The sequence below is a fragment of the Mercurialis annua genome, linkage group LG6 (genome assembly GCF_937616625.2).
Source record: "Mercurialis annua linkage group LG6, ddMerAnnu1.2, whole genome shotgun sequence".
Taxonomy (NCBI): Eukaryota; Viridiplantae; Streptophyta; class Magnoliopsida; order Malpighiales; family Euphorbiaceae; genus Mercurialis; species Mercurialis annua.
Genome location: NC_065575.1, coordinates 18,500,678 through 18,523,561, shown reverse-complemented (window position 1 = coordinate 18,523,561; position 22,884 = coordinate 18,500,678). Strand labels below are relative to the sequence as shown.

Genomic DNA, 22,884 nt, shown 5'->3' with positions numbered 1-22,884 from the left:
TTTGTTAAATGGATCATCGCTTAAGTTTTATTTTAGTTACTTCGAATGCTTACTAATGTGTATATTTAGTATGCATATATCTATTTGCTTATTAAGTTGTAGGCTCACCCCTCTATGTTATTTATTTTTAGCATACAAAGAGTTGCATTGAGTCGACATTTGCATCTGATAGAGGTTTCAGGTGGGCCAATGTAGAGTTCATTGCACATGCATATTTTGAAGTGCTTATGTGTGTAAGATTGATAATAAAACTTTTGTACTAACAGTTTTTGTATAATGTTATGTATAAGTGTTTGATGTGAGATAGTTTGAATGTTACGGTTATGCGAGAAGTTAATACTTTTGTGTCAAAACATATCATATATTAAATGGATTTTGTGATGTTTGTTATAAATGTTTGAGTATATAATGTTTTAATTTGAGGATGTCACATTTAGTGGTATCAAAATGGGGTTAGATTCCCAAGGGTGTTGAGTTGTGATGCATATTAGCATAACATGCATAACATGATATACTTCCAATTGATGTAGTACATTTTCTATAGGATGGATGAGCATGGAGATGATTCCATTGGCCCAAAAATGTCTGTAAAGTATGTGCATGGTCCTGGAAATGAATCTTTTAATGAACAGGAACATTATGAGGATAATGCTCCACCACAAGATGGAAATCCTTTGGTGCGACAGTTTATTGAAATGTTGCAAAGAATGGCAGCCCCTCCGCACCATCGAGCACAGGAACCAGAAATTGATAAATACTATGAGAGAGTTGGGAAATAAGGGGCAAAGACATTTGGGGGTACTACAGATCCTGCAAAAGCTGAAGAATGGTTAAGAAATACAGAGAGAATTTTAGATTGAATTGAATGCACTCCTCAGCAGAAACTGAAATATGCAGTGTCATTATTTGAGAAGGATGTTTTGGATTGGTGGGAAACAGTTCGAGGAAGCAGGAATAGGCCATTGACTTTAACCTGGGATGATGTCCTCATAGAATTTGGTGAGAAGTATATGCCATGTAATACCCCAAAATAATTAATTAGCTAATTGGACCACGTGTCCAGTTTTGAGTCGCGGAAGTGGCGATATTGGAAAGTTTTCCGATAAATAAGTTTCAAGTAGGTCGGTTTTGAGAAATTAACTATGAGAAAATTAAGGTTATATTTCAATTCTAAAGTTAGAGTTGGAATTAATAGGGAAAATGTCAAGAAAAGTCTAAAATGAAGTACAGGGACCAAAGTGGTAATTTAGCCACTTTGTGTCGAAAATAGAAATATTGGAATTTGACGGGAAAGTACTAATATCGAGATTTGTATTATTTATCGGATATAAATAATACGTATAAGTCGTAATAAAAGAGTTTATTGATTTAGCTATGGACTAAATCGTAGGAAAGAAAAGTTTGAAAGATAAATTGTAACAAGGAAAGAAAGAAAGGACCAAAACGGACTTTTAGCCATCTAATATAAGGATTATCATTTGAATGAAGGAAGGCATCAGAGAGTGAGGATCCAGAAGCTTCATTTTATATCGATCAACTTCGTTTCTTTACGGTTTCTTCGTTCGACGTCCGATTCAAGCGATTTTCGCGGCCATTTCTTCGGAATTAAATCCTCTACTGATCTTGAGCTTTATTTCAAGGTAAATCTTCGGATTTTTGGTGCTAAAAGCAAGTTTATAGGCTGTTTTAATGAGATTGTGATTTTGGATTGAAATTGATGTTTTCGGGTTTACTATGACGTTTTTGAAGAAACCGAGATATGGGTATTGAGCGTGGGTATGTTTAGCACGTCGGGATTGTGGCGAAACCCCGGAAAATCTGATTTCCGGGGCTGTGCACGTGGTACACGACCGTGTACCACGGGTGCACGAACGTGTACTGATGTACACGAACGTGCACCTAGCGAGGTACACGATCGTGTACTGAAGTACACGAACGTGTACTTCTCATGGTACACGAACGTGTACAATGAGTACACGAACGTGTACCCCTGAGGTGCACGAACGTGTACTCAGTTGCACGATCGTGCACCCGTCAAAATGCACAATGTGCACCCTAACTCGCCCCCACGCGTATACAAACTATAATTGACCTAAGTGTTTGACGTTTAGGGTAATTGGACGTGGAAAGACGGATTTCGGACTTTGAGAATCATTAATCTCGAGATTAGCTCGACGTTTTAGGTAAATTATAAAATGGAGAACGTCAAGGACGTTAAGCGATTCTCAATTATGAGAAATAGTATTCGCTAAGTCGTTTATACGACTAGAGATATTGAATACGTAAATAAGTGTAAAACAAAACTAAATCCTAAAACTTAAAAGTATTATACGTATAAGAATATGAGAATCACGTCTAACTATTAACGATTTATCAGACGTGTCTGCGAGTAGTGAAGTCAGTAGAGGCGGACTAGCAAGAGCGTACTATCAGATCGATCATATCATTTCTTGGATTGCGGTCACTGTGAGTTGCACTTTACTTTCGTGTATTATCGATTAATATTATGTTGATATCATACTATATATATATATACTGTTTATATGCATCGCACTATATATATATATATGAATTGTTGATATGCTACATGTTTTGATTAAGTTTTAATGTACGAGAACCTAGTATACGATCCAACGAAACTAGCTACCTATTGGGTGTCAATAGGCTGCGTGATCACCAGTAATCGAGTCAGTCTAGTGTGTCTGACTATAAGATATGATTTGAGATGCATGCATGGTTTGATTATGAAAACTATGATATGAATGCTATACGAGAGTGAACTCGGTTACAGTGTAACCTGAGCCCCGTATCTAGTAGGTTGGACCTACCAGTGGGTTGGACCCACCTCTTTGGGATTAAGAGATATGTTCTGACTGACGTGGTTGAACGTGAACGCTCCCGGGTCAGACTAATGGAATCAGTATGATTTGAATAATAGTGAGTTACGTTATGTTTCAGGATTATAGTTTCGAAAGGATCGAGTACTTGTTCATATGTATTTTTATATTGATATTGATTTGAAATGCGATGCTATGTTTTTAAAATAATACCGTTAGTAAACTGTGAACTCACTCAGTATTTCCCCAAATACTGACCCCTCACCTTTGATGTCTTTCAGGTGCTTAGCTTGTGGACTTAGCTAGAGACCAATTTTGAAGTCCAGAAGTCAGCTGTATATGTTAGTTTCTGACTTCTGTGAGTGCTGCAGTAGTGGTCCTGTGTCAACAGAATAGTAGCCTAGTCAGCAGTTTATTTTGATTGTATATATCAACTGCTGTATTTGTCTATATGCTTTTTGATAGGCTACGTACGTTGTATGTGATCCACGGCCCCAGATGCCAGTGGGATGTTTGAAACACTAACTGATGTATATAGTACCGCGAGGCCAGTTCGTACAGGGTACGGTAACTAGAGCCCGCGAGGTTTTGAAACAGTTAGTGTACATATTCGGTTATATGTTATATATATGTATATATTTGCTTCCGTTGTTTGTTGTTATTTGTTTATATTATATTTGCGAAAAATAAATTGTGATTTTAGGCTTGCTACGGGTTCCGGAGCTACCACTCCCGTTCCCTAGCGCCGGTTGCGGCTCAATAAATTTTGGGTCGTGACATGCCACCAGTATATTGTGATAAAAAAAATTGAATTCATGGGACTGAAGCAGAATGAGTTATCAGTGGCTGAATATGAACTTCAATTTATCAAATTATCAAAGTATGTACCTGAGGAGATAACTACTGAGGAAAGGATAACAAGTAAATTTGAAAGGGGTTTGAACCTTGATATTCCAGAGAAAATTTATGTTAACACTCCTACCTATAGTGCATTGATTGAAGCCACTTTGATGGCTGAAGAAATACTAGTTGAAAGGAGCGAGATAGAGTCTAAAAAGAAGAAAATGACTAGGACTTTTAATGCTCCTTCAAGACATGGTAGTTCCTTTTCTTTTAGAGGCTCAAGTTCAAGTACTAGTGGCTATAGATGAAAGGGAAGAGGTCAGTCGAGTAAGCCAACCTCAATGTCATCTAGCAGGGGTGGATATACATCTACTGGTTTGATAATAGACAACGACCAACAAGGTCAGTTAGTGTAGGATCCACTCCAGTGTGTGCAAATTGTGGTAGAGTACATTCAAGGGAGTGTTGGGGAAGAAACCCTATTGTGTGTTATAATTGTCATTAACCTGGCCATATTATTAGAGATTGTCCACTCAGGAGAGGTTTACTTGAAGAATCTCAAGCTATGGGTCAGAGTAGTATGGGTGGAAATATACACCAAGTGGGTGTAGGCTGGGGAAAAGGGAGAGGTAATAGAGGAGGAGGAACATCTTCAGCTATACAGTCTGGATATACAGGCCAACCTCATACCCAAGCTAGAGTGTTTGCAGTGACGAGGTAAGATGCACCTATTGCACCTGATGTGATTACTGGTACATTTTTTATTTGTAAGTGTGATGCACATGTGTTAATTGATACTGGATCTACATGTTCATTCATATCACATGAGTTTGCATTACGTGTGCATGGCGTATTAGAACCATTGGGACATCATATATATGTTTCTATACCTGCTGGGGGTGTTATTATTGTAAATACTATGATAAAATCATCTCCTATGATTGTGGATGGTATGACCTTACAAGATGATTCGGTGGTTATTTATTTGAGAGAGTTTGAAGTTATATTGGGTATGGATTGGTTGTCAAAACATCATGCCATTGTTGATTGTCAAACTAAAGAAGTAGTTATGGAAATTCAAGGGCAAATGAAAACGATGATTGTTGGGGAAAGGAAAACAGTGCCTCATTGTTTAATCTCTGCTGTTATTGCATTTCATTTGATTAATAATGGATGTCAAGCATATTTGGCTAGTGTCATAGATGTGACTAAAGTTGGTTTGGGGGTTTCAGAAATTCCAATTATGAGAGACTTTCCAAATATGTTTCTTGATGATTTGCCTGGTTTGCCACCTCATAGGGAGGTCGATTTTGAAATTGAAACTATGCCTGGGTCAACTCCAATTTCTATTGCACCATATAGAATGGCTCCAATAGAGTTGAAAGAACTCAAGAAACAGTTACAAGAACTACTTGATAAGGGGTTCATCAGGCCTAATATTTCTCCCTGGGGTGCACCAGTGTTATTTGTGAAAAAGAAAGATGGTAGTATGAGATTATGCATTGATTATAGGGAATTGAATAGAATCACCGTGAAGAATAAATATCCATTGCCATGAATCGATGATTTACTTGATCAATTAAGAGGTGCCACTGTGTTTTCTAAAATTGATTTATGGTCAAGATATTGGCAACTTCGAGTTGATGAAAAGTCCATTCCTAAAACTGCATTTAGAACAAGGTATGGTCATTATGAGTTTATTGTGATGCCATTTGGATTAACGAATGCCCCAACTGCTTTTATGTCATTAATGAACAAGACATTTCAGCAGTATTTAGATCAGTTTGTGATTGTCTTCATTGATGATATTCTGATATATTCCCGAAGCCATGAAGAACATGAACAACATTTGAGATTTGTCTTACAAGTTTTAAAAGACAAACAACTTTATGCCAAGTTTTGTAAATGTGAATTTTGGCTTGTAGAAATAGCCTTTTTGGGACATATTGCTTCTAAGCATGGTGTACAGCCAGATCCATCGAAGATTAAAGCTATTCTTGAATGGGAGTCACCAAAGAATTTTATAGAAGTTCGAAGTTTTCTGGGTTTAGCAGGGTGTTACAGAAGATTTGTGAAAGATTTTTCTGCTATTGCAAGACTGTTGACAAATTTGCTGAAAAAGAATGCAACTTTCAAGTAGATTGACACATGTGAGAAAAGCTTTGAGGAATTAAATAAAAGGCTTACTTCAGCACCAATACTTTCCTTACCATCTGAAAATGTAGGTTATGTGGTTTACACTGATGCATCAAAGCAAGGCTTTGGATGTGTATTAATGCAAAATGGAAAGGTTATTGCTTATGCTTCTAGACAACTACGACCTCATCGAGTAATTTATCTAACACATGATCTAGAACTAGGTATCATTGTGTATGCATTGAGGACATGGAGATATTACTTATATGGTGAGACGTTTCAAGTTTTCACAGATCACAAAAGCTTGAAATATATTCTTACACAGAAAGAGTTGAATTATAGGCAAAGAAGATGGATTCAGTTACTGAAAGATTATGACTGTACTATTGATTATCATCCTGGAAAAGCAAATATTGTTGTTGATGCTTTGAGTCGAATGGTTCTGGATCGTATTCCAGGTATGATCTATTATGATATTGAATATTTAGTTGCACTTCGAGGAATGAACACTTGGATGGACACACATGATGATATCTTATTAGCCACCTTGCAAGTGAAGCCTTCTATTGAAGATAAAATTAAAGAAACTCAGTTTGAAGATCCTTATTTATAGAAGATGAGAAGAAAGCTTGAACAAGCAAAACATGATCAATTTGTTCTGCGAGATGATGGTCTTTTGTTAAATGACAGTCGTGTTTATGTTCCAAATGTTGAATACTTGAGGGAGGATATATTAGAAGAAGCTCATAATGCACCCTATAGTATGCATCCTGGAAGTACTAAAATGTACAGAAATATGAAGCCTTTTTATTGGTGGCCAACAATGAAGAAAGATGTGTCAGAATTTGTTGCTAAATGTTTAATATGTCAACAAGTGAAAGCAGAACATCAGGCACCTGCAGCATTTCATCCGCAGACAGATGGGCAATCAGAGAGAACTATTCAGACCTTGGAGGACATGATTAGAGCTTGTGCACTAGAGTTCAAAGGGAACTAGGATGATCATTTACCTTTGATGGAATTTTCCCACAATAATAGTTTTCATTCTAGTATAGGTATGGCTCCATATGAAGCACTGTATGGAAGAAAGTGTCGAAGTCCAGTGTGTTGGAATATTGAAGAAATGCGACAACTTGAAGGTCCTGAAATAGTTCAAGAAACTGTGGATAAGATACGAACAGTCAAATAGTGTTTGAAAGCATGACAAGATTGGAAAAGGAGATACACTGATAGACATCGTAGGCAAATGGAATATGAAGTGGGTGAGAAAATATTCTTGAAAGTATCTCCATGGAAAGGAATTTTAAGATTTGGGAAGCAGGGAAAGCTCAGTCCAAGATATATTGGACCATATGAAATCATTGAGAGAATTGGACCACTAGCTTATCAACTTGCATTACTGGGAGAGTTATCACATATACATGATGTGTTCCATGTTTCCATGTTAAGAAGATATAGATCTGATCCTAGTCATGTGATACAAGAATGAGAGGTGGAAATCACAGAGAAATTGGTATACACAGAGGAACCTATAGAAATACTAGGAGGAGAGGTAAAGAAATTAAGAAATAAAGAGATACCGATGGTTAAAATAAAATGGAGTCGTCATTCTCAAAAGGAAGCTACATGGGAGGTGGAAGAACACATGAGAATGAAATATCTTTATCTTTTTCATGATGGTGGTAAGTTCTTCAATTTCTAGACAAAATTTATAAGGTGGGGAGAGTTGTAACACCCACATTTGAATATCATATAGTTATGCTCATGCATTTCATTCATTTTTATGATTAAGAGTAAGTGACATTCATTAGCATTTACGGAAGCATTACACGTAAGATTGATGTTCATTTACATAGGAAATATTGAAGTTTGATTAATGCTATAACTATTCAATTGATTAAGATTAAGTATAACAACAAACAAATATATCCGAACTAATTTGGAATGAAAGTATGTCGGTTAAATAGGGTTATTCGGTTATTATAAAAACAAATAAACTAAAAGGTTTAAGTTACACTTAAAGGATATTTCAAGGATTATATGAGATATTTTTAATGGTAAAGGATTCCATAAAATCATTCCTATTTTAGTTAGATAAAACCTTAGCTAATGGTTAAATAACATCTCTTTAAGTATATTTCTTCATTATCTAAAGAGAAAGAGAGAAGGAATATTAAGAAAAACCATGAAAACCTAATCTCAGCTACAACTATAAGATCAATTACATCATAATTGAAGTTCTGATCAAGGATCAAGAGACTTGGTAAGTAAGTTAAAGTCCTTTGCTTGTTTAGGTTATGGTTATCATTTGTTTGCTACAATTCTGCATATATCCGAAAATTTGTCCTGAGTTATTTCTGTTATAAATCACCATATACAACTCCAAATTGAATGATTCCTGTTACTATGGAAACTATTGCCAGTCCAGTACCATTGTTATGCTTTGTGTTTCATCAATCGAGGTCTTTATGATAGCTTAATATCCCACACCATTGTGTTTCTCTGTCTGCCTATACAACCTGATACAGTATCATCAAAACTTGCATAAATCATTGTATAGAGATCTAATTGTGTTGCTTCTTTATGTTATCTTTTCTAGACTCGTATACCTATAACTTCACCAAAGGGTTTTCCAAATTGTGTTTATATTAATCTGTGGATCACTTTGAAGATAGAGTATATGTTCTGCCTGCTATGCAGAACTATAGCTGCAACCTTAACTACTTGTAAAACTGATAAAATGAGTTATACATGTCCAAATGATTTGAAATGTGTTTCTATGGATTCTTGAGGATGTTAAATAAAACTGTTTAGTTTTGATAAAAGATCAATTCTTTTCATTTGGATGGTGTATAAGGATAGAACATTTAGGTGTGCACTCTGTTTTGACAATTTAACCTAGTTGTGTTGTATTTTGCATAATATTATTTATACTAATCCAATTAATGTGATTCCAATTGGTAATAAACCTCAACTCATATATACATGACTCATATTAATATTGTGCATAGATAATGTGTATGTTAGGATTGGTACCTATTTGAACTCAGTATACATAATCTGCCTAGAAAATGTGGTTATGGTTACTAGTTTATTTCTTTATGTAAATTATCAAAATAGTTATACTTTGTGAATGAATTGACTATGTGAATAGGTACTTATAGACCAGAAGGTAATATGACGGACAAGTCAGGAACTTCACGGGTTTGAGACTCGGTAAATTGAGTAAGTGAATAGATAGTGTTATACTTAGTATATACGTTTGTTTGCAATTGCTAGTGTGTATTGATTTGAGACGTAAATGCGTTTGTGAATTATGGTTGAATTGTTTGCGCGAGTCATGTTTTGGTTTTGAGAAGCATATCATGCTTATGTTTGGATATTCATTGAGAATTGAGAAAGTCGTTGGTTGTCTAAAATGGCAATTTAGGCCAAGGACGTGAGATTGATTTATTGGTTGCCTAAAGGGCAATTTGGGCCAATAACTATGTTGGTTTACAATATGGTGATTTGGGCCGACATGCGAATTATGCGCATGATCGAATATCCTTTTGTAAGCTTGCTGTTGATTGAAAATGTGTGAAAATATTTGGTTTGAATTGAACATTGCACTACTATATTTGTTATGGTTATTGTTTATGTTAAATGGATCATCGCTTGAGTTTTATTTTAGATACTTGGAATTCTTATGAATATGTATATTTAGTATGTATATATCTATTTGCTTATTGAGTTGGAGGCTCACCCCTCTGCGTTTTTTTTTTCAGGATACAAAGAGTTGCATTGAGTCGACATTTGCATCTGATAAAGGTTTCAGCTGGGCCAATGGAGAGTTCATTGCACGTGCATATTTTGAAGTGTTTATGTTTATAAGATAGATAAGAAACTTTTGTACTAAGAGTTTTTGCATAATGTTATGTATAAGTGTTTGATGTCAGATAGTTTGAATGTTAAGGTTATGCGAGAAGTTAAAACTTATGCGTCGAAACATAACATCTATTAAATGGATTTTTTGATGTGTGTTATAAATATTTAAGTATATAATGTTTTCATTTAAGGATGTCACACACCTTTTTAGCGATTTAAGTCAAACGTTGAAAACGTTAAAAAACAAATCCTAATGTTTCACCTTTTTAGCGATTTAAGCCAAATGTTTAAAATGTTACGAAACAAATTCAAACATTTAAAACGTTACGAAACAAATCCAAACATTTAAAACGTTATGAAACAAATTCTAACGTTTCACCTTTTTATAGATTTTAAGCCAAACGTGTAAAACGTTACAAAAACAAATCCTAATGTTTAAAACGTTACAAAAACAAATCCTAATGTTTCACCTTTTAAGCTATTTAAGCGAAACGTTGAAAACGTTACGAACCAAATCCAAACGTTAAAACGATACGAAAAAAATCTATAGTTTTATATTTTTAACGATTTAATCCAAACGTTCAAAACATTACGAAACAAATCCAAATGTTTAAAACGTTACGAAACAAATCCAAACGTTTCGCCATTTTAGTGATTTAAGTCAAACGTTTAAAAAGTTACGAAACAAATCCAAACATTTAAAATGTTACTAAACAAATCCAAACGTTTAAAATGTTACAAATATAATCCAAACGTTTCACCTTTTTATCCATTCAAGCCAAACGTTTAAAATGTTACGAAACAAAATCCAAACATTCAAAACAGGAAGTGGCCCCAAGTCTTGTATCTTGTGTTTGAAGCCTAAAAACCCTCTATTTTTGGCTTTTCTCGATCCAAGACACCAACTCAAGCCAATGTGTCTCGGATCAGGACATTATAATCTGCCTCCCCTCTTCTTGTGTCTCGGATCGAGACAACTAACTTAAGTTAGTGTCTCGGTCCGAGACATCCTTTCCGCTGCATGACCATGAACTTCAAAACTTCATAACTCGGTGTAGCAACGCCCAAATGAGTTGGTTCTTGAACCCCTGTAAAGCTTAAGATGTCTACTTTATTTATTATGAAGAACATAAATTCATTAGAAGCCTCTAACTGGTCCAAAATCTTCAAAAGATGTAGCGGGGTCAGATTCTCAAATGTAATTTCAGTGTCTTTTTGCTTCAAGACTTAGCCCTTTCTCCGAATCGTCGATTCTTCCCTCTTTTTGTTCCAAAGCACTCCGCAATGCTCTAATATCCCTGAAACACTCACGTATACTATAATGTATACAAAATACTAGAAAAAGCACGGTGAAACATAGCAAAAGCATGCGGAAAACAACTCATTACATAGGAGTATTTTACTCCTATGAATTACGAAAAAAAATCCAAACGTTTAACACGTTACGAAAGAAATCCTAACGTTTCACCTTTTTAGCGATTTAAGTCAAACGTTTAAAAAATTACAAAACCAATCCTAACGTTTCACCTTTTTAGCGATTTAAGCCAAATGTTTAAAACGTTATGAAACAAATTCAAACATTTAAAACGCTACGAAATAAATCCAAACGTTTAAAACGTTATAAAATAAATCCTAACATTTCGCCTTTTTATAGATTTAAGCCAAACGTGTAAAACGTTACGAAACAAATCATAACGTTTCACGTTTTAAGTTATTTAATCTAAACATTCAAAACATTATGAAACAAAACCAAACGTTTAAAACGTTACGAAACAAATCCTATAGTTTCATATTTTTAGCGATTTAAGCCAAACGTTTAAAACGTTACGAAACAAATCCAAACGTTTTGCCATTTTAGCAATTTAAGCCAAACGTTTAAAAAGTTAAGAAACAAATCCAACCGTTTAATATGTTACTAAACAAATCCAAACGTTTAAAATGTTATGAATATAATCCAAAGGTTTCACCTTTTTAGCAATTCAAGCCAAACGTTTAAAATGTTACGAAACGAATCCAAATGTTTCAACTTTTTAACTATTTAACCCAAATGTTTAAAACGTTACGAAACATATACAAATGTTTAAAACGTTACGAAACAAATCCTAACGTTTCACACTTTTAGCGATTTAAGCCAAACGTTTAAAACGTTATGAAACAAATCCAAACGTTACGAAACAAATCTTAACGTTTCACCTTTTTAGCGATTTAATCCAAATATTTAAAACTTTACGAAACAAATCCTAACTTTTCACCATTTTAGCGATTGAAGCCAAACGTTTAAAATGTTACCAAACAAATCCAAACATTCAAAACATCTGGAAACAAAGCCAAATGTTTGAAACGTTACGAAACAAATCCAAATGTTTGAAACGTTACGAAACAAATCCAAACGTTTAAAAGGTTACGAAACAAATTCAAACGTTTAAAATATTACTAAATAAATCCAAACGTTTCACCTTTTTAGCGATTTAAGCCAAACATTAAAATCGTTACGAAACAAATCCAAACGTTTCACCTTTTTAGCTATTTAAGCAAAAGGTTTAAAACGTTACGAAACATATACAAATGATTAAAACATTACGAAACAAATCTTACTGTTTTCTCCTTTTAAGTGATTTAAGCCAAACGTTTAAAACGTTACGAAACAAATCTTAACGTTTCCCCTTTTTAGCGATTTAAGCCAAACGTTTAAAACGTTTCAAAACAAATCCTAACGTTTCACCTTTTTAGCGATTAAAGCCAAACGATTAAAATGTTACGAAACAAATCCAAACATTTAAAATGTTACGAAACAAATCCAAACGTTTCAAACGTTACAAAACAAATCCAAATGTTTAAAACTTTACGAAACAAATCAAAACGTTTAAAATGTTACGAAACAAATTCAAACGTTTAAAATGTTACTAAACAAATCCAAACGTTTCAACTTTTTAGTGATTTAAGCCAAACGTTAAAAACGTCACGAAACAAATCCAAATGTTTCACCTTTTTAGAACATTTATGCCAAACGTTTAGAACATTACGAAAATAATCAAAACGTTTAAAACGTTAAGAAATTAATGCTAACGTTTCACCTTTTTCGCGATTTAAGGCAAATGTTTAAAACGTTACGAAACAAATCCAAACGTATAAAAACGTTATGAAACAAATCCAAACGTTTAAAACGTTACGAAAAAATCCTAATGTTTCATCTTTTTTGCAATTTAAGCCAAATGCTTAAAAAGTTACGAAACAAATTCAAATGTTTAAAATGTTTCAAAAAAAATTCAAACGTTTCACCTTTTTAGCGATTTAAGCCAAACGTTTAAAACGTTACAAAACAAATCCAAACGTTTAAAATGTTACAAATATAATCCAAATGTTTCACCTTTTTAGCTATTTAAGCCAAATGTTTAAAATGTTACGAAACAAATCCAAATGTTTCACGTTTTTAGATATATAAGCCAAATGTTTAAAAAGTTACGAAACAAATACAAACGTTTAAAATGTTACGAAACAAATCCTAACTTTTCAACTTTTTTAGTGATTTAAGCCAAACGTTTAAAATGTTACGAAACAAATCCCAACGTTTAAAACGTTACGAAATAAATCCAAACGTTTAAAACTTTACGAAACAAATCCTAATTTTCACCATTCAAGCGATTTAAGCCAAACTTTTAAAACGTTACGAAACAAAACCAAATGTTTAAAACGTTACGAAACAAACCAAAATGTTTATAAACGTTACGAAACAAATTCAAACGTTTAAAACATTACGAAACAAATCTTAGCGTTTCATGTTTTTAGGGATTTAAGCCAAACATTTAAAACGTTACAAAACAAATCCAAATGTTTAAAATGTTACGAAAAATATTCAAACGTCTCACCTTTTTAGCGATTTAAGCCAAACGTTTAAAACGTTACGAAATAAATCCAAACGTTTAAAATGTTACTAAACAAATCCAAATATTTAAAACGTAACAAATATAATCCAAATGTTTAAAATGTTACGAAACAAATCCTAATTTTTCACGTTTGGAGCTATTTAAACCAAACGTTTAGAACGTTACGAAACTCATACAAACATTTAAAACGATTTCGAAACAAATCCTAACGTTTTAACTTTTTAGCGATTTAAGCCAAACGTTTAAAACGTTACGAAACAAATCCAAACATTTAAAACGTTACAAAACAAATCCAAACATTTAAAACGTAACGAAACAAATCCAAACGTTACGAAACAAATCCGAACATTTCACCTTTTTAGCGATTTAAGCCAAACGTTTAAAACGGTACAAAATAAATCCTAATGTTTCACCTTTTTAGCGATTTAAGCCAAACTTTTAAAAAATTACAAAATAAATCCTAACGTTTCACCTTTTTAGAGATTTAAGCCACCGTTTAAAACGTTAAAAAACAAATCCAAACATTTAAAACGTTACGAAACAAATCAAAACGTTTAAAACGTAATTAAACAAATCCTAACATTTCATCTTTTTATCAATTTAAGCCAAACATTTAAAACGTTACAAAACAAATCCTAACATTTCAACTTTTAAGGTATTTAAGCTAAATTTTTAAAACATTACGAAACAAATCCAAACTTTTAAAACGTTACGAAATAAATTCAATAGTTTCATATTTTTAGCGATTTAAGTCAAACGTTTAAAACATTACGAAAGAAATTAAAATGTTTAAAACATTACGAAACAAATCCAAGCGTTTAACCTTTTTAGCGATATAAGCCAAACGTTTTAAAATTTACGAAACAAATTCAAACGTTTAAAATGTTATTAAAAAAATCCATACGTTTAAAATGTTATGAATACAATCTAAACGTTTCCGTTTTTAGCGATTCTAGCAAAACGTTTAAAATGTTACGAAACAAATCCAAATGTTTCACCTTTTTAGCTATTTAAGCCAAATGTTTAAAATGTTACGAAACAAATCCAAACATTTAAACATTTGGAAACAAATCAAAACTTTTAAAACGTTACGAAAGAAATCTAAATGTTTAAAATATTATGAAACAAATCCAAACTTTTAAAACGTTACGAAACAAATCCAAACGTTTAAAACATTACTAAGCAAATCCAAATGTTTCACCTTTTTAGCTTTTTAAACCAAACGTTTAAAACGTTTCGAAACAAATCCTAACGTTTCACCTTTTTAGTGATTTAAGCAAAATGTTCAAAACGTTACGAAGAAAATCCAAACATTTAAAATCTTACGAAACAAATTCAAACGTTTAAAAGGTTATGAAGAAAATTCAAATATTTAAAATGTTACGAAATAAATCCAAACGTTTAAAACATTACGAAACTAGTCCTGATGTTTCAGCCTTTTAGCGTGTAATATCCCCTGTTTTTCTGTCATGGTTTCGTTGTGTTTCCAACTTAGTTTCGGATTGTTAATGGTGGACTTAGCAAGTGTGACACTTTGTTTGGGGTTTGAGTTGTATCTTGTATGTATCACATGTGTCGTGTGAGTTTTCGATGGCGATTTAATTTGTATTCTGTTTATAATAGATGATGTTTTCGTGTACCTTCTGAATTTGACATGTTTTGAGAAAACATTCATATCTCCAAATTGCACCTTCTAATCGGGCTCATTTTTTGATATGTTGTGCACGAGTAAAAGTTAATCGTTGGATAAAAAGTTGAGGCGCGTTGGACGGCGCGATGGGCCATCGCACCTCGCAACGCGCCCCATTTTGTATCTGCGCTTAGTGAAGGCGCGATGGGACGAACGCGCCTACCATCGCGCCAGAGCTGTAATTTTGTATCGGGGCCTTTAAATAGACCCCATAACTCGACCAAACTCTTTCTCATACTTCTCCTTCAAACCCTAGCCAACTCCAACTCCCAAAATCACTCTGAGATCATACCTATTCCTTCCTCTCGCAAGATCACGTTGTATTCGGTAAGCTTTCGCATCACTTTGTTATTATTAATTCAACATCGTAGCATTCGTTTCTTAGTTGCTTCGCCCATGGTTCCAGCTTCAGATTGAAGCATTCTTCTGCGTTATTCAGTTCTTATCAGATTGAAGCATTCTTCTGCCTTATTCAGTTTTTATCGTTCTCTTGTATCCGTTAGCATTGTACTAAAATCGGTACGTTCAATCCTTCACATTATACGCTATTCGGCTCTTCGTTTTGATTGAACGCTGCTATCGATTTCTGATTTATTTCAAACGTGGTTCCTGATGTGTTAAGGCTTTGTTACTACTTCGTATTTGACATGTACGATCTCAGGAAATCACCCAACTTCGCTACTCCTATCCGGTACGTCGAATCTATCGACTTTTATGCTCAATTATGTCTTTGAACGTTGGCTTCCATTACTGTTTCCTTGTTTGTTGCCGTAGATTACATGAAAGATCTTCCGTTCTTAGACAATATGTGTATGGATTAGATTATGGTTGTTGTTTGCTATCCGTTTAGGATTCACTGTTCGAATTTATGTATTGTGGCTGCCATTGTTGGTTGATACCATTACTGTTAAGTGTTGGAGTTCATTAGTTTACATGAAATCATACTATGATGAGTTGGTTACTGTTTAGCATGAGGAATATGATTTGACTACTGGGATTCCTTAATTCATATGTTACAGTGCTTGGGTTTTGATAAGTAAATTGTGCTTGATTGATTTGATCTTTGTCACGATTTATAAACTACCCTTATTAACGTTTTTCAGTCTGAAATAAAGTAATGTGGACTTTGATTGTATCGTTTGAAAGTTATATTTGAAAACGTTAATTGTTTTATAATCTCTAAATCGAATAATTACTTGGGTAATTATAATTTTGAAATTATTGTCTTAAGGTGCTTAGTTGGCTAAAGTTACGTTTCGACTTTATGACGTTTTCTTAAAATTAATTTAGTTAAGTTTTGTCGGTAACTAAAGGTTACTTTTGTTTATGGATATTGATTTCCGCTTGCAATTATTGTTTTATCAAATCATATCTTGGGATTATAAACTATGGTTTATATTTTGATAAAATGGTTGGGTCGGGTTAGACTTGGGTCACCCGACATGTGAGGTTAGCTTGGTAGTTACCGATAACTCGGCTAACCCACTATTTGGATATTACTTGGTTTATTATTTAATAATTGTTTTAAATAATATTTTATGAAATGGATTTTAAAGCGGGAACTCAATAGACTTGACTTGTGTGGTTTATTAATTAATTGAGTACTGTGTTTACTCTGGTTGGCTTCACCTTGACTTGTATGTGCTAGTCCTATGTGGTGTCTAGTACTCTCTAGAGTTAGGGTCCGTTTTAATAATAATTTTACATTTGTTTAGACTCGTCGACTGTTCGTGCTTTTGAGGGGAGCCGAGTCTAGGTTGCTTGCCAGGAGTTTTCACACGGATTAGCAAGCAGTGAGTTTGTACTTACTATTTACCGTTTTATTAAGTAAATTGTTATTTTAATGTATAAATATATATTGTATCTATATTTCAAACTGTTTTTCCATTATGACTTCTAGTTGGAACATGCTACCTAATGGGCATCATTAGAATTGCGTGCGCACCAGTATTGATCTAAATAAGGTATGTGATATGTGGTTGTAACTCGGTGTGAGCATAGCTCTCGGGACCAGTAGAGTAACTTAGTGTAGCTCAGCTCTCGGGACTCTGGTTATGGATTAAGAATGGTCGGTGGTAACTCGGTGTAGCTCAGCTCTCGGGACCAGGCCTTCGGATTATGGTTATATTTAGTGTTTTGGATTAGGGTTCCAACTATTATACGTAATGTTTATATTAAGTGTTTTAAAAGGATTTTAAAAGGGTTTTAAAGGTTTTCCACTTGATAAATGTAAATAGTGGTATGAACTCATCTCAATATATCTGACCCCGTTGTTTTCCCAATTTTCCAGGGTTATGATTTGAGCGAGTCAGCTGCTCTCCGATTCTTTATTTCCTCTGAGGTTTTACTTTATTTAATAAAGTTATTAAACTAATTTTATTCTAGATTGCAGTAGTAATTAGAAGTCTTATATGTCTAATACTTGTTATAAACTTATTTAATGGATTATTGATGTTTTGGCATTCTTTTATTAACTTGGGTTAATATGAATTTCTGCCATCTTTTAGACTCAGAGTTGGCTGAGCACTTTATACTAAATGTTGTATATTATGAACTGCTAGAACTAGACTGAAGTCTCGATTGCCCCCGAGCATTGGTTTTCTTGCAGGTTTATGTATTTGTTGGTTATCCGTAAGGCTAGCTACGGTTTTGGTACTACCATACCCATACCCTAGCGCCGGTCGCGATCCAGGAAATTGGGTCGTGACATAGCGATTTAAGCCAAACTTTTAAAACGTTACGAAACAATTCCTATCGTTTCACCTTTTTAACGATTGAAGTCAAACGTTCAAAACGTTACGAAACAAATCTAAACATTTAAAATGTTACGAAACAAATCCAAACGCTTACCCATATCTTCTCCGGTTGACACCACCTTTATTTTTTTTGAAGCTTTTTTTGCAACGGCCTTCTTACCCATATCTGCGATTTTGATGTTGTCGTCATTATCAGTGGTACCACGTGTAGTCACCATGGATTTAGGTCATAAGAAAAACAAGGTTGATTAGGAAGGAAAGAAAGAGTTTTGATTAGGAAGGAAATCAATTGTAAAATTATGAAATACCCATTTCACGCTACATGAAAAAGAAAAGGAGGTAAATTATATGGTGCATTAGAAACAGATTAAGACACATATACCTTCGATAGGGATAAAATAGGAATAACAAATTTAAAGGGTGTTGAAAATAAAATAATGTTTTCAATAGAGGTATATTTTCAAGGAAAAAATATTAAATGAATAATATAAACTTTTATGATTTTAATGAATAATATAAACTTTTATGATTTTAATGGATGTCTTCTATATCAAAAGTTAGGCTTAATTTAGTTTCTTTTCTTTATAGCAAATAGTTTACATGTTTGCATACGATCGGTTATTTTAGTTTATTAAAGACTTATTCATTGATAATTTTATGTAATATTTGAATTGATTTTATTTTTTATTCATTGATTTTAACAACAAATTACCGTATTCAATTATTTTAGTATCGATAATAATGGAAATAATAACTTGTTGTGACAAATTAATTTTGTTACAGCTAACTAATTATAATGACAATTAATTTTGTCACGTTATGATAAATTACTTGTTGTGATAAATTAAATTTGTCACCGTTAACAACTTATAATGACAATTAATTTCGTCACATTATGATATATTACTTGTTGTGATAAATTAAATTTGTCACCGTTGACAAATTATAATGACAATTAATTTCATCACATTATCATAAATTTCGTGTTGTGATAAATTAAATTTATCACAACTAACTAATTATAATGACAATTAATTTCGTCACGTTATGTTAAATAATTTCGTCACATTATGTTACTTGTTGTGATAAATTGAATTTATCACAACTAATTAATTATTATGGCAATTAATTTCGTCACTTTATGATAGATTACTTGTGATAACTATTTTTTTGTCACTTCACAATCCTTTTGTCACTAATTGTCACGATTCATTTTCATGAATCGCGACCGGCGCTAGGGTATGGGTAATGTCATACCAAACCCGTAGCAAGCTTTTCGGTTAACATATAATTATAATAAACCTGTAAGAAAACCAATGCTCGGGGGCAACCGAGACTTCAGCCTAATTCGAGCAGTTATAATATTCAACAAGTAATATAACATATTTATCCAATTCTGAGTCTAAAATAGGCATAACATAAACTAATGTAAATAATGTAACATGACAAAGCAATATAACTAGTCGGACCAATCCGACAAACAACTGCAATAATAATAAAGACGTCTAGTTACTACTGCGGTCTAAGAATAAAATGGTTTTACTATTTATCAAAATAATGAAACCTCCGAGAAAAGTAAAGAACGGAGATGAGCTGACTCTCTCAAATCATAACCCTGGAAAAATTTGGAAAACAACGGGGTCAGATATACTGAGATGAGTTTATACCACTATTTACATTTATCAAGTGGAAAACCTTTAAAACCGTTTAAAATATTTAATAACGATATTACTATTAATAGTTGGAACCCTAATCCACAATTCTAAATAATATGCATAATCCAATAGGTTTGGTACCGAGTGGTAAGCTACACCGAGATACTACTGACCACACTTATACCATATCCAGAGTCCCGAGAGCTGAGTTACACCGAGTTACTCTACCTGGTCCTGAGAGCTATGCTCAGACCGAGTTACCATATTTCACAATATACCTTACCCAGATCATTACCAGTGCGCACGCAGTCCGAATGATGCCCATTAGGTAGCATGTTCCAACTAAGAGTCATAATATAATATAAAAACAGTTCGAAATATACGTACAGTATATATATTTAATATTAAAATAACAATTTACTTAATAAAGCGGTAAATAGTAAATAAAAATTCATTGCTTGCTAATCCACGTGATAACCGGCAAGCAACTAATCCTGGTTCGCCTATGGAGCACGAACAGTAGTCGGGTCTAGACAATATAAATAATTATTAAAAACAGACCCTAACTCTAGAGAGTATTAAACGATTTCTATGGGAGGAACCGTACCTCTTCAAGGTGTGTGGAGATGGGATTTTGAGGAGATGTGTACCACTACAAGAGATGATGCCTATACTTAGTCAATGCCATTCGTCGGACTATTCGGGTCACTATGGTACATCAAGGACCGCCGCTCGTGTGCTAGAGTGCGGATTCTTTTGGCCTACGCTATTTCGCGATGCAAAAGACTTTGTTAGTCATTGCGATCGATGCCAAAGAGTGGGAAACATATCTAAGAGAGATGAGATGCCACTTACCAACATTCAAGAGGTGGAACTTTTCGATGTGTGGGGAATAGACTTCATGGGTCCATTTCCTATGTCGTTTGGAAAGCAATACATATTGGTGTGCGTTGATTACGTTTCAAAATGGGTAGAGGCGGAAGCATTACCCACTAACGATACCAAAGTTGTGTTGGATTTTCTCAAATGTTTGATGAATCGATACGGGACTCCTAGAGCAATAATAAGCGACGGTGGATCTCACTTTCGCAATAGGCAATTCGATGCCTTGATGCAGAAGTATACAGTCTATCATCGAGTCGCTATTCCGTACCATCCTCAAACAAGCGGGCAAGTTGAAGTTTCTAACCGTGAGCTAAAAAGAATTCTAGAGAAAACGGTTAATAGCACAAGGAAAGATTGGTCGCTAAAACTAGATGATGCATTATGGGCATATCGTACGGCTTTTAAAACGCCTCTCGGAATGTCTCCATATCGTATTGTTTTTGGGAAAGCGTGCCATCTTCCGGGTGAACTTGAACATACAGCATATTGGGCCATAAAAAAGCTCAACTTTGACCTTAAAGCGGCGGGGGAGAAACGTATGCTTCAACTCAATGAGTTGGACGAATTTTGGTTAAATGCCTACAAAAACGCCAAGCTTTACAAGGAAAGGACGAAACGATGGCACGATGCTCATATCGTTCCTAAAACCTTTTCGGAAAGGTCGTTTGTCTTGCTCTACAACTCACGCCTCAAATTATTTCCCGGGAAATTGAAGTCTCGTTGGAGCGGTCCCTTCAAAATTCGAAGTGTGGCAAGTCATGGAGCTTTGGAATTGGAGAATGCTAGTGGTGAAGTCTTCAAGGTAAATGGACAATGGTGCAAACCGTATCTTGGACCTTTGACGGATCAAGTGGTGGAACAAATCATGTTCACCACTCCTCCATAAATTCCGGGCCACGGTCTAGCTTTTGACCTAAAATAAAGCGCACTCGGGAGGCAATCCCGAGAGGTTCATGTTTTTATCTTATTTTATGTTTTTTTTTATTTATTTTTGATTTTATTTATTTATATTTTATTTTGTTTCCGTTTAATTCCGGGGTGAGTTTTTGTTTTTGATAGTGTAGGTATTTTAAAGGGTTTATCACAAATCTCAGAAGGGTTTCCAGATGAATTTTGAACAATTTTGCATTGGTCTCGTTCGAGAATTGACAATTTCAAACGAGACCCTTACAAAATTATTCAAAATCTGGCTCAGGTAAGTACTTTCTCGTTCCAAAAATATGGATTCTCGAACGAGACATGCAAAAATTGGCCTTGGTCTCGTTCGAGAATCCATTTATCGTTCGAGACCAAGAGAAATTTCCAAATGCCTAAAGCTCTCGGTTAAGGTTTTTTCGAACGAGAATGATTTTATCGTTCGTACCCAGGCAATTTTGCCTATTTCCCGTTCGAAAAAGTCATATTGCCGTTCGAGAACCGAGGCAATTTTGCCTGGGTTCGATTAGGTTTCGAACGGGAAAAATATGGAACAAACGAATTTCTTTTGAAAATTGCATTTTTCCGTTCGAAAAACCCTATTCACGTTCGGGAAATCATAAAAAATAGTGGGAAATTTGAATTTTTCATCCAAAACTTTTGAATTAAAGTGTGGTAGATTTCTTGGGACTTGTGTTTCTTTTGAGACTTGTGTTTCTTTTGAGACTTGTGTTTCTTTTGAAACTTGTGTTTCTTTGAGATTTGTGCTTTGAAAAATTTGAACTTTTCACTTGAATTGATGACTTGGCAAATCCGAACCATTGATTAGTGCTTAAATTTCACTTGGATTGATTACATGGTGTTGATCTAAACCGTTAAATCAATTGAAAGTTATTAAATGGAAAGTTTGAATATAGTGGTAGGAAATCTTGAGATTTGATATTTTTTCCTTATAAATACCTTGCATTATTCCACTTTTTATTTCACATATATTCTTCTTCTAATACTTTTCTTTTCTTATTCTCTAAATTTTTGCTTAGAAAAATTCTCATTCCGCAATCATGGTGCGTAGCAAGAATGCCGAAAATCAACCAATTCGCCGTTCAAGCACAAGAAATCAAGAGGCGGTTATTCCATCTTTACCGGCCGTCGGAAGAAGTCGCTCAAAATCAACCGCTCCCTCCGCCTCTAGGCCTAGCATCTCGGCGATTTTGACATCCCGTTATCAAGCACCTTTCCAAATCCATACGGAGGAGGAAGGTGACTTTTATTCGAATATTAAGGAGCGGGATATGGCGGTTCCATTTCAAATTGATTTTGATGATATGGAGCACCTCGGTATTAAAGATGAAATTGAGCGGTAGTTAGACATCTTGGGTCTAACGGCGTTGGCCAAGGTAAGTCACCATTCTTACG

The 22,884-nt window shown here is 34.2% G+C and overlaps 1 protein-coding gene across 1 annotated transcript; it reads left to right on the top strand.

Annotated features, from left to right (window-relative positions):
• Positions 1 to 6,432: 6,432 nt before the first annotated feature.
• LOC126687677 (uncharacterized) lies at positions 6,433 to 7,005 on the top strand. Its single transcript, XM_050382233.1, has 2 exons — positions 6,433 to 6,787; positions 6,872 to 7,005. Exons 1-2 carry the CDS (start codon positions 6,433 to 6,435, stop codon positions 7,003 to 7,005), a joined length of 489 nt encoding a protein of 162 aa, XP_050238190.1.
• The last annotated feature ends 15,879 nt before the right edge of the window (positions 7,006 to 22,884 follow it).